Source organism: Rhinatrema bivittatum, chromosome 3 (genome assembly GCF_901001135.1).
Source record: "Rhinatrema bivittatum chromosome 3, aRhiBiv1.1, whole genome shotgun sequence".
NCBI classification, from domain to species: domain Eukaryota; kingdom Metazoa; phylum Chordata; class Amphibia; order Gymnophiona; family Rhinatrematidae; genus Rhinatrema; species Rhinatrema bivittatum.
This window is the reverse complement of record NC_042617.1, coordinates 104045799-104058419: the sequence shown is the minus strand read 5'-3', so window position 1 is coordinate 104058419 and position 12621 is coordinate 104045799. Positions and strand designations below refer to the sequence as shown.

The following is a 12621-nucleotide window of genomic DNA, read 5'->3' as shown; positions in this document are numbered from 1 at the left end:
ACTACCTATTACAATTTTTCTATCCTATTTTTTGAACCTGTCACTTTTTCCCTTTCTAAATTAAAAAATAAAATCTTTGTTAAATCAAATGCAGGTTCACCTTTTCTAGCCAGTGAAGATGGTGTGCTCGGAGGGGTGATAGTTCTTCGATCTTGTCGATGTTCAGCAAAACCTGACTTGGAAAAAGATAAGCAGGCCCTCTTAGGTAAGACCAAGGTGCATTTTCATTTGTGTATTGCAGTAGAATTTGGTTACGTGAAATAGTATAGCCACCTCAGTCTTTTAACCCTCTTTTGTTTTTATAAATTTTAAATACTTTCACATATCTCAATCCCACTGACACTTTTGGTTTTTGGTCCCCTGGCTAGGTTATATCTTGTCTCATCTTGGAAGCTAAGCAGGGTTGGGCCTTGTTAGTACTTGGTTATAGGAATGTAGTGTCTGAGTAATAAACAAATCTGAAGCGATAGTAAAGCAAATTGTTTTTAATCAAAATGAGAAAAAAAAAATTACGGCAATTTGTATTGTGAATTGTACTCCTACTATGGTATTTTCAAATTAACAAAATTTGTTTTTTTAATTGATAAATTTAAACAGTATATTTTTATGCATCATATCAAAGTATTTATCTAGTAAAACATATGCTATGAAATGACTGTGTTAAAACATCCTTCTCCATCCTCCTGTCTGTTTCTGCCTTTCCCCTCCCTGACCTTATCACTCTCCTCAGGCCAAACATTATCGCCCACCATCACCACAGACACACACTTCTCTCACACCCACATCCCAGCCCAGCCTTCTCCCCAGCCCAATCCAAGCACTTTCTTTCCCCACCTTTTACAGCCCAAACTCACCACTTATGTTACTCCTACCCTTACCACCAATTCCTCCTCCAGCTCATATGGGATAATGCAGCTCCATGTATCTCTTCTCTATCTACTGGGCTACTGGCTTCCATCCATATGGCTGGGAAGCCAATGGCAGCCCTTTCTAGGCCATGTAGTAATTGCCTTCCATCGCCTGTTAGGGAAGCCAGTTGTAGTCCCTTCTTCTGGGATGCACAGCCAGCTCCTCCCTTCCTCCAGTGTCTGGACCTCCTACCAGTCCATGTGGTCACTGGATGTGACATGCATTGACATATCTCCCAATGTACACATATACTAGCTGAAACAGCATAATCCCGACCAATGACACCCTCAAGCCTAATTTTTTATCTAGCTGTCTGTCTGTGTGACTATCTTTCTATCTACACACACACTCACACACACACTAGCTGATACATGTTGAACATTCAGCAGAGAGTATATAATATTTGGAATGCTTTGCATGTTCTTTCCACAGGCAGACTCCTGGTCTTCCATTCCTGAGCCCCACACTTTTTCTGCCCCTACAGCTTAATCACAGCATACTCCAACCCCTTGTCCCTTTCTAACTCCAGCACTCCCATCTACCTCAATCCCAGCACATTTCGACTGCAGCATTCTCTCCTTCCCCAGCCTGATCCCAGCAAACTCTGACCCACTTCCTGAGCACTGGTTTCCCCTCCTCCCCAGCCCCATCTTAGCACAGCCTGATTGCTCTTCCCAATATGATCCCAGCACTTTATTCCTCCCTCCCCAGCACAGGTTGAACCAGCCTCTGCAAACCCACCCCTGCACTATCTTCCTTCCTCCCCAGCATGATCTAAGCATGCTCTCCTTCTTAAGCACTTATGCCTTTTTCCCCAGACTGACCCCAGTGCTCGCTTAACTATCAATGGTGTTTGTCTTTCCACAAACAGCAGCCAGATAATGTGCAAACATACCCATTACATTTTGAGCTCTGAATGGAGCTCTGAGTTTAAATGTGTAGCTCAGAGAGTATGCACCTATGCTCATCAGTAGATAGTGGGGGAAAATTCACACCCCCACCAGTTGCCAACAGTCACTTATCCAGAGGGCTAAATATATTATATTCTTAGAAGATGGATATATAGTTTTCATAAAATATTTGCTTATAGCAGAAACAAACATGAATAAAATGTAAATAAGAAGCAATTTTGAGCCAATTCAAACCATTTGAATTCTTGGCAGTCATTTTAATTCTAGTTGACCATATAGATACTCTTTAGTAAATAAAGCCAATTAGAATAAAAGCAGTTTAAATTACTACGACTACTGCTACTTCTTAACATTTCTATAATGCTACTCAATGTACACAGTGCTTTACAAGCAACACAAAAGAGACATTCCTTGCTCAATAGAATTTACCTTCTAATCAAGCCAAGTATACAGGTCAAGAGACAATGGTTAAAATTAGTTAATGAGGCTGAAGGCGGACCATCAGGCTTAAGATTTAAAAGCAGCTTCAAAAAGGTGTGGTTTTAGATGGGATTTAAACAAGGTGAGAGAGGGAGGATGATGTGTTAGGCTCCAGCCGCCTCCCCCATGTAATCCCTCACCTCTGATCCGAAGCAACTCCAGCATAGCCTCTGGCAGCATCCTTTTCCAAGGACTCTGGATAGAACTCCCTGTAAACTTGGACGGCCTTTATAGGCCCCCTAGTTGGGACTTCCTGTGGTGCTGGCTGATGATGTCACATCATTCTGGGGTATATAAGGAAGTCTCTCGCAGCCAGTTAGCACCTTGGTACCAGGTCTCCTGAGTACTCTGCTTCTCAGTGTGTGTGTTGCTAGTTCATTGTCCTGCCTTGTGCTCCCTGTTCCTGCTTCTGTGTTCCAGTTCCTGGTTTGTCAGGTGTCTGCCTCTTCCCCCATTTCTTGTCTTCTTGTGAGTCTTGCATCTGTTTCTTTTCCTGCCTGCCTTGCTTCTTCTGATTGAATTCTTGGACCCGGCCTTGCATCTTATTACTGGCTTGCCTGCTGCCAGCCCTGACCTTGCTTTGTTCTCTGGACTTCCTTGTTTGCTGCCTACCTCAACCTTTACTTGGACTGGACATTCTCCCTTGCCTTGCCCTGGGACCTGCCCAATTCGTGCTGGCTGGCTGCACCAAGGCCTCAACCTGCGGGAACAACGGTTGGTATAAGTGAAGCTCCTGCTAGTCCTATCCAGGCCCTTGCGCCCATAGTTGGTGTGGCCACATGGGTTTGCCCATGCGGCTGAGTGAAAAACACCATCACACAGGGGTCCACAATCATAATAGTTAACCAAGGCCATGAACCCAGCTGGCTTGGCTGCCCTCCATGCCATTGCGTGAATGGCTCAACAGATCCAGCAAGAACAGAATGTCTTGAACCAGATCATGGGGGTTCTGAAAAGACTAGCAGGCCACATGGATGTCCACTGCAACTAGCCGGCACCACCAGTAGCATCATCACTGCCTGTTCGGGCAGCTCCTGCTTCTCTGCTGCCTTGACTACCTATCCTGACCGGGTTTCATGGCAACTCTCGGGGATGTGTAAGGTTCATTAACTAGTGCCATATGTACTTTAATCTGCAAGCAGCCCTCTTTCCTACAGGCAAGGCAAAGGTAACATTCATAATTTCCTTGCTTGGAAGACCCGTTCTGGCCTGGGCCTCCCCAATGAGAGAACAGGAGGAATTGATCCTAGAAAACCTTGACCGATTCCTTTGAGACTTTCATCTCATTTTTGATGAGCCTGAACAAGCCTCTTCAGCTGCCTCGAACTTTCTACAGATCTGCCAGAGCTCTAAGACTGTAGGGAAATATGTAATTCAGTTCTGGACCTTAGCCTCCGAACTGCAGTGGAGTGATGATAGATTGGTGGCCATCTTTCGATAAGGTCTCTCGGAGACCATTAAGGATGAGCTGGCTGGTCGAGTGTTACCCGAGTCCCTAGAAGATCTCATCAACCTAGCCATCTATCTAGACTTCCGCTTCCAGGAGTGGGCCCGGGAATGAGGGCAGGCCCCTCATCTGGTACAGCTGGCTCCCCCCCTTCTAGTGTCTTGTTGCTCCTCCCAGAGTCTTAACACTGCCTGATTCTCCCAACTAACCTATGCAGGTGGACCGCCTCAAACTCACACAGAGGAACATGAACATGTGCTTATATTGCATAGGCCCTGGCCATTACACCGGTCAGTGCCCCATTAAGCTAGGAAACTCCTGGACCTAGGGATGATGGGTGAGGCCACACTGGGTCAATGATGTACCTCCCCACAGATCCCCCTACCAGTGTATTTGGTTGTAGGCGACACCAAGATGCATCTGCAAGCCCTACTGGACATGGACACAGCTGGAAATTTTATAGACGAGTTCGTGGTTAATAAGTACAGCATCCCAACCGAACCCTTAAAGACAGCTCACACTGTATCCTCTCAGTCTGGTGAACCCCTGCCAGGGTGTATTACCAGGACCATGATGCCATTCCTAATTTATACCAGACTTCTCCAACAGGAAACCATTCATCTGCATATGCTATCTAAGGCAGAACCCCAGTTTCTTCCTTTCAGCTCTGCTGGATCACTCCCAACATGCCAGAATTACCCGCCCCATATGGGGACTTCGCAGATGTTTTTAGCAAAAAACAGGCAGAAGTCCTACCTCCACATCAGATTTACAACTGCCCTATCGATTCATTATCCGGCAAGATGCCTCCTGGAGGTAGGGTTTACTCCCTGTCCTCTCTGGAGACTGAGGCTATGAGCCGCTGTATTTATGATAACCTGGAAAGAGGCTTCATCCATCCCTTCTCCTCCACTGCAGGGGCTAGATTATTCTTCATAGGGAAGAAAGATGGCTCTCTTCAGCCTGATTAGTGTGGTCTGAATGCAATTACCTGAAAGAATTGCTATTTATTACCTCTCATTACAGAACTATTCGATTGACTATGAGGAGCTTGCATTTTCACAAAATTGGATTTACGGGGAGCTAACAATTTGATATGGATCTGGGAGGGTGACTAAAGAAAGACTGCTTTTAACACCAGAGGCAGCGACTATGAATATTTGGTTATGCCTTTCGGGCTATGTAATGCCCCTACATTCTTTCAAGCCATGGTCAATGAGATATTCCAAGACTACCTCCTGTCTCATGGTGGTCTTCTTGAATGACATCCTGTTCTCTTCTTGGACACTCGCCCAACTCCATGTGCATGTTCGACAGGACTTACAACAACTGAGGGAGCATAAATAGTATACGAAGTTAGAGAAGTGCTTCTTTGAACAAACAGATTTGCCCTTCTTAGGCTACGTCATTTCCAGGCTGTCCTACGCACGCATGGACCCAGCAAAATTAAAGGCCATTCTGGATTGGCCCCAACCCAGTAGTCTCAAGGCCCTGCAGAGATTTTTAGGGTTCATGAATTACTGTTGGCAATTCATACATGGCTATTCTTCTTTGGTCGCTCCCCTCATAGCTCTGAAAAGAAAAGGGGAAAACCCCCATGTCTTAAATGAAGATGCTTTATTGGTATTTCAACATTTAAAACAAGAATTTGCTCGGGACCCTTGCCTATGCCACCTGGATCCCACAAACCCTTTGTTGAGGTAGATACCTCCACCGTCAGAGTGGGGGCTATCCTCTTACAACACAACTCACATGGTGTATTGGTAACTTGCGCATATTTCTCAAAACACTCTCCTGCCGAGAGAGATTATACCGTCAGGGACCAAGAACTATTAGCTATCAAGTTAGTCTTGAGGATCAGCGCCATCTCCTGGAGAGGGTCCAACACCAGAACAAGATATACTGAGATCACAAGAATCTACAGTACCTTCACAAGCACAATGGCTGAATCCCAGATAAGCCCGATGGTTTTTATTTTTTAACCATTTTGAATTTGAGCTGCGATATTGGCCAGCCGAAAAGAATCACCGCCTCGACACATTATCATGCTCCTTCAATAAGAACAAACTAGACCCACCTAACCATATTATCAACCCAGCCAAGATTCTCTTGGCCACAGCCATAATGGAACCCCGAGGGAAAACCATTGTTCCTAGACAACTCCAGGAACATGTTCTAAAATGGGCCCATGACTCATGACTGGCAGGACACCAAGGAGCCAACCAAACACTGCAACTAATTACCCACTATTACTAGTGGCTCCATGTTCAAAAGGATGTCAAGAATTATGTAGAGTCTTGTCTAGTCTGCGCCTCAAGTAAAAGCTCCCGAGTCCAGCCCTCAGGCTTACTCCATCTTCTGCCCAGCCTAAAAAATCTTGGACGCATCTGGCAGTGGACTTCATCATTGCTCTCTCGCCTTCTGCCAGCAATATTACCATCTAGGTTATAGTGGACCAATTTTCTAAGATTGCCCTCTTTGTTCCCTTGCCGGGATTACCCTCAGCCCCCCAAGCTGACTGACTTGTTTATCCAACATGTCTTTCACCTACACGGGCATCCTCACCACATTCTTTCAGACCACGGGACCCAGTTTATTGCATGGTACTGGCAGTCCCTGTGCAAAAAATTTGGAATTGTGTTGGATTTCTTTTTTTGCCTACCACCCCCAGACCAATGGAAAGACCGATTAGGCAAATCAAATCCTTGAAGGCATTCCTCTGTTCGTACATCAGCTGGGACAACTGGGCCTCCCTTCTTCCCTGGGCGGAGGCCTGTCACAACAGCCATGTCAATCAAGCCACACCATCTTCACCTTTCTACTTAGTCTATGGCAGGCATCCCTGGATCCCCGTGCCCTTAGCCACTTCTGTGGCCTGTCCTGCGGCCAATGTGAAAGGACAGGAATTACCTGGATGCAAAATAGCTCATTACTATTTGTGTCTTATCGGAGGAAAAATAGCATGTGGTATTTAACATACTGCGTGTTATTGCTGTATTAAGGAGGTCCATATTCAACCGCTGTGCAGCTCGGCAAGTTAGTTGGATAAACGTATCCATCTAACTTTAGGTCAGATCTACGGGATGACCGGGCTGAGCTAGATAACTTATCTTATTCTTCATTTCCATTCTTTAGCTAGCAGAGATCCTGTGTTTGTCCCACACTCTTTTCAAATCCACTACTATTCTTGTCTTCACTACACCGTCTGGGAGGGCGTTCCATTCACCAGCATCCTTTCCATGAAGAAATGTTTCCTGACACTGTTCCTGAGTCTTCCCCTTTGGTGTTTCTTATTGCAACCCATAGTTTAACAGCTTCCTTTCCATCTGAAAAGATTTGACTTTTTGTGCATCATTACCTAATTTCTTTCAGGTATTTGAAGGCCTGTATCATGTCTCCCTGTCTCTTCCTGCATATTAAGATCCTTCAGTCTTCTCATATGGCTATCCACACTATTTTGGTTACCTTTCTTTGGACTGCTTCCATTCTGTCCTTAGCCTTTTTGAAATGAAGTCTCTAAAACTGAACACAGTATTCCAGGTGAGGCCTCACCAATGATGTGTACAGTGGCATTATCACCTCTTTTTCCCTGCTGGTTATGCCTTTTTTGAAGCAGCCCAGCATCTCTCTGGCCTTAGCCACCACCTTGTCATATTGCTTCACCACTTTCAGATCATCAGATACTGTCACCCCAATGTCTCTCTCCCAGTTCATTCACATCAGTCTTTCACACCCAACACATACAACTCCTTGGGATTGCAGTATCCCAAATGCATGATTCTACACTTCTTCACATTGAATCCAACTGCCAACCTGTGACCAATTCTCGAGCTTTCTGAAGTCACTTCTCATTCTTTTTATTCTTTCAGGCATGTGTACTCTGTTGTAGATCTTAATGTCATCCACAAAAAGACAAATGTTACCTTCTAATTCCTCTGCAATATTACTCACAAAGATTTTGAACAGAATCAGTCCCAGAACCAATCCTTGAGGAACCACTTATCACTCTTTCTTCAGAAGAGGTTCAATTTACCGCTACTCACTGATGTCTGTTAGCCAATTTGTAGTCTATTCCACCACCTTGGGGTCCACTCCCAGGCTTCTCATTTTATTTATGAGCCTTCAATGTGGTACCATATCAAAAGACTTGTTGAAATCAAAGTATATTACATCGATCACTCTTCCTTGATCCAAATCTCTAGTCACCCAATCAATATAATCAGATTCATTTGACAGGACTTTCCTCTGGTAAAACTATGTTGTCTCGGATGCATTGGATTGCAGATAGTTCATTATGTTCTCCATTAGCAGTCTCTCCATTAATTTTCCCACCAGCCTCTCCCTGCTACCACTTTTGTGATCATAACTGCCTTTCTCCAGTCCTGCGTCACTACGTCCATCTCAAGGATCTATTAAATAGGGCCTTCAGTGAACCTGCCAACACTTCTCTAAACTCCCTAAGTAAGTATTCTGGAATGTATTTCATCTGGCCACATGGTCTTGTCCACTTTTCCTAGTTCCATCCAAACACTCTCTTCTGCAATTGGGGATTATCTACTCCACTCTCATCTGTACTCTTGATAGCAAGCAACAGTCCTCCTCCAATATCTGTCTTAATGAAAACTGAAATGAAGTAATTGTTTAATATTTCTACTATTTTTCATCTTTCCCTACACCTTGTTCCTTGTCTACTTTCAGTTTTACAGTGTCACCTCTGGTCTTCTCCTTTCTCTGATATATCTAAAAAAATATTTTGTTACCACACTTTACCTCTTTGGCATCTTTTCTTCTACTTGAGTTCCACAATCCTGATTTCTTTCCTCATTTCCTTCAGCTTTACCAGATTTTCTTTTTGAGTTCCTTTGCACTTTTTGAATGCTTATCTTTTTGCCTTTATTTTCTCAACAACCACCTTGGAGAACCCTATTAGTTTTCTTGTTCTTTTGCTTTTATTTACCTTTTCTACATAAAGATTTATCACTTCTTTTAATTTGGCCCACTGTTGTTCCACTTCACCCAACTTCCCTCAACCTTCTAGCACCTTCTTGATGTATGTTGCCATTTTACCAGAGTCTGCGTTTTTTAAATTAAGGTCCTTGATCTTTGTGTGACTTCCCTCTCTCTTGACTTTTATATCAAACAATATGGTCTGATAATCATTGGTGTCCAGGTGGACACCTACCCAGACATTTGAGATATTGTTTCCATTTGTGAGTACCAGATCCAGTAGTGCTTCTCTCTTCGTAGTTTCCATCATCATTTGTCTAAGCATAACCCCTTGAAGAGCATCAACAATCACTTTACTTCTTACAGATTCTACAGCAGGGATACTCCAGTTCACATCCGGCAGATTAAAATCTCCAACGAGCAACATTTCTCTCTTCTCTCCTCTCTCCCACGTATTGGATATCTTTAGTCAGATTTCTATCCAGTGCTTCTGTGTAATTTTGAGGCCTTTAGACCACCTCATTGTAAATGGAAGTGCCATCATCTCTTTTCAAAACAGCCCACAATGCTACTTCCTTTCCCCACACCCCCTGCATTTCATTTGCTGAGATATTGTTTTTGACATAAAGAGCTACTCTTCCTCCTTTTCTGTCATCTCTGTCCTTTCTTTTTTTTTAATTTAAAGTATTGTATTAAACATAACAGAGTATACAGCGAACCTGGCCAGTTTTTAGCCCAGTAAGATTATATCCTATTCATGAGATTCACTCAACCTTTCCATAATAGCAAATATCCAAGTCTGCCTCTGCCATTAGGGCTTGTAAATCTGGCATTTTATTGCCCAGACTATGTGTATTTGTGTTCATAGTTTTCAAGCTTTTCTCATTCAGTTTCCTGCTCTTCCTAGACAACTTGTCTGCCTTTTTGCTAAAAAGTGGACTATTGGGCTGATTTTGTTAATTTCTTCTCCCACTTCCTGTATCTGGGGTACCATCCCAACTTCCTTCTGCAACCCCTGTCCTATAGTTTAAATGCTATATGACATATGATTTGAATTGCTCACTTAGGATACGTTCTATCATGGACAGATATAGGCCATTTTTATTATATAGTTTTATTTACCATTCTGTACACAGCCCCATCCCTCAATATATCCAAATCCTCCTTCCTTATATTAGATTTTGAACCACATATTGAAGTTTTCTCTATGGCTTAGCCTTTCCTTCCCCTTTCAATGAACAGATAACACTTCTGAAAAGGCAATAGTCTTAGCCAATCTATTTCCTCAGAGTCTAGGTTTAGGTTTGCTGACTATTGTTCAAATAAAGTGACTGACATTTTTAAGTTTACAGAAGAAGCAGAAGATGACAATCTAATATGGGATCAAGGGACCTTCCCAGTTTTGGAATAACTTTAAGGTGGTTTTCTTAAGGGAGGTGTAGGGCATAGTATATAGGTTGCCATTATCATTTCGCCCACTTGATGTGTGCCCATTTTAGCTCATCTGCAGCTTAAGAGACCCTCCCTGATATGGTGACTAAAGTGGTGAATCTTTCGCTATCCAGTCCCTGACTTCATGAAAAGAACCGTGGCTCACCCCATTATATTAAAAAAATAAAAAAATAAATAAAAATCATCTACCAGTTGATCAATATTCCAGTTATAAGCCAATCTTCAAATTGCCTACATTTGCAGAGGTACAGAGAAAACAGTTCTTGGGCAACTAGCTGTGTTTCTTGATGATGATAATGATTTGAAACCCCAAAAAGCCAGACTCTGTCTACAATATAAAACCAGGGTAATATAGAAATATTGAGATGTACATTTGTTCCCCCCTCCATACCTGGGAACTTTTGATTTCCAGTCACTCTGAGATTGTCCTGGATTAGTGGAGGAGAGGTGAGGTGGGGGGGCAGGAGGGGAGGGAAGACACAAACTTTCTTCTCTCTCGCTGTCATGTACACGTTCATTCACGCACATGCATGCACCCTTCTACTTTTTCTCATGTACACATGATGACACAAAAGCTCTCTCATACACACATGCTTTCTCACACACACTCATACATACAAGCTCTTATACACAAGCTCCTTCTCTCTCATTCACACACTCATATTCCCTCTCACCCAGGCCTCCATCACGTTTTATTGAAGTCTGAGGGGGGATGGTGGGCTTTCGCGGCTTCCTTACTCAGGACACCAGTAGGTTATGTTGTACCTTCTTCATTTCAGCTGCCAGCGGGTTGGGGTGCACTGGCAGCCCTATGAATCTCTTCTTTGTCCGCCATGAGATGGAGTCCGTGGTGGCCTCGATGGGCCCCTCCTCCTTCACAGCGCAATAGCCGCCAGAGACCCCTGCTCTGCCTCCTTACGGAATGTTTCCTATCTTTCTTGCTTATGCAGACTGTCCCCAAATATGATGTAAACCGACGTGGTGTATATAATATGTTCAGTATATAAAAATGCCCAAATAAATAAATAAACATTTTTATCTGGGCCTGCTTCTGCAGCAGGGCCTGGAGTTTTCAGTTATGCACTGAAAAAAGAAATACAAAAAAGACCTTCAGGTGCCCCCTATAGCCCGGCTTTTGGGGGCCTTAGCCCCCCCTGTCCTCAGTATGCCACTGGTAGATTTTTCATGTATGCCGTTCACACTGGGAGTAAATCATCTGTAAGACTGTAGAAGATTAATACACGCAGATTTAACACTTGCTATTAACAAGGTTAAGTGGTTGATCAGCAGAGGGTATTCTGACAGATTACAGCCAAGCCCACAATACATCTGATACCCCGTTATTGCTTGTCCCACATGTTTTTCTGCAACATATAGATTTGCATCTGTCTTGGTTGCTTTAAATAAGTTTGCCTAAACAGTTTGTTTTTCTACATCATTCTTGTTTTTGATTTACAAAGTTAAACATCACATCTTTCTGCAATTTTGAATGCAAAACTATTTATTTATTTTTATATACCGACGTTCGTAGGAAACATCACATCGGTTTACAATATAAGTCAAATACACAATTAAAATACAAATAAAATATAATATTATAATAAAATCATAAGATACCTAAAATTCATCATAAAACATCTAAATTACAATAAAAGTAGTTACAAAATCATAAAACTTGATGTATGATGTCTATCATTAGAATTTAAGAAAATGCTTGTTGAAAGAGCCAGGTTTTGACACCTTTCTTAAATGTTCTAATATTTGATTTAAGTCTTAAATTTTGCGGTAAGGAGTTCCATAATTGTGTATTTATTTGCTGGTTTTAACAGGTTGAAAATAAAATCATGAATATTTCTTGTGCAGAAATTTTGACATGTAGTCAATTCATTAATACTTAAAAAAATTGTAAATAAGGTCCAAAAAGTTGGTTAGTCAAGTGAATATTCTTGAACAAATATTCTGACCCTTACCTCTCAGGTTATGATTGTTGTTCTGTCTACTTTCAAAAACCATGGGCTCCTGAAATCAGCAGCTCTGTAAAAATGAAGACAATTCATTGTTACAAAGCAGGGGAAGGCTATAAAATACATAAATGCTTCCAGCTAGCAATTTCAATTGTCAGAAAAATTAAGAAATGGCAAGAACTGGAAGATCAAGAAAAATGTCTGATAGAACTGCTCTCAAAAACTGGTCAAATCTGCCAAACAGAACCCACAGATCACTGCAGACAATCTGCTGAAAAGTTTATCTGATACTGGAATAGTTGTCCATAGGTCCACAGAACAATGCTAACAGAACAATGATCTGTGTGGGAAAGTTGTCAGAAAGAAACTTTTCCTACAACTTTATAATAAAAGTAATCATCTAAAGTAAGCAAAACAAAACCTTGACTAGCCTAAAACGTTTTAGAGCAAAGTGCTTTGGACTAAACTATTCAGCCACAACCTCATAAGATGCATTAGGACAAAAAGGGGT

The 12621-nt window shown here is 42.4% G+C and overlaps 1 protein-coding gene across 1 annotated transcript in view; it reads left to right on the top strand.

The window, feature by feature from the left end:
* Positions 1 to 12621, top strand: part of TASP1 (taspase 1) — a 352009-nt gene that overhangs the window by 292688 nt on the left and 46700 nt on the right. The window contains exon 12 of the mRNA XM_029593555.1: positions 95 to 205. Within this exon, the coding sequence (XP_029449415.1) occupies positions 95 to 205 (111 nt within the window). The remainder of the gene's footprint in view (positions 1 to 94; positions 206 to 12621) is intronic.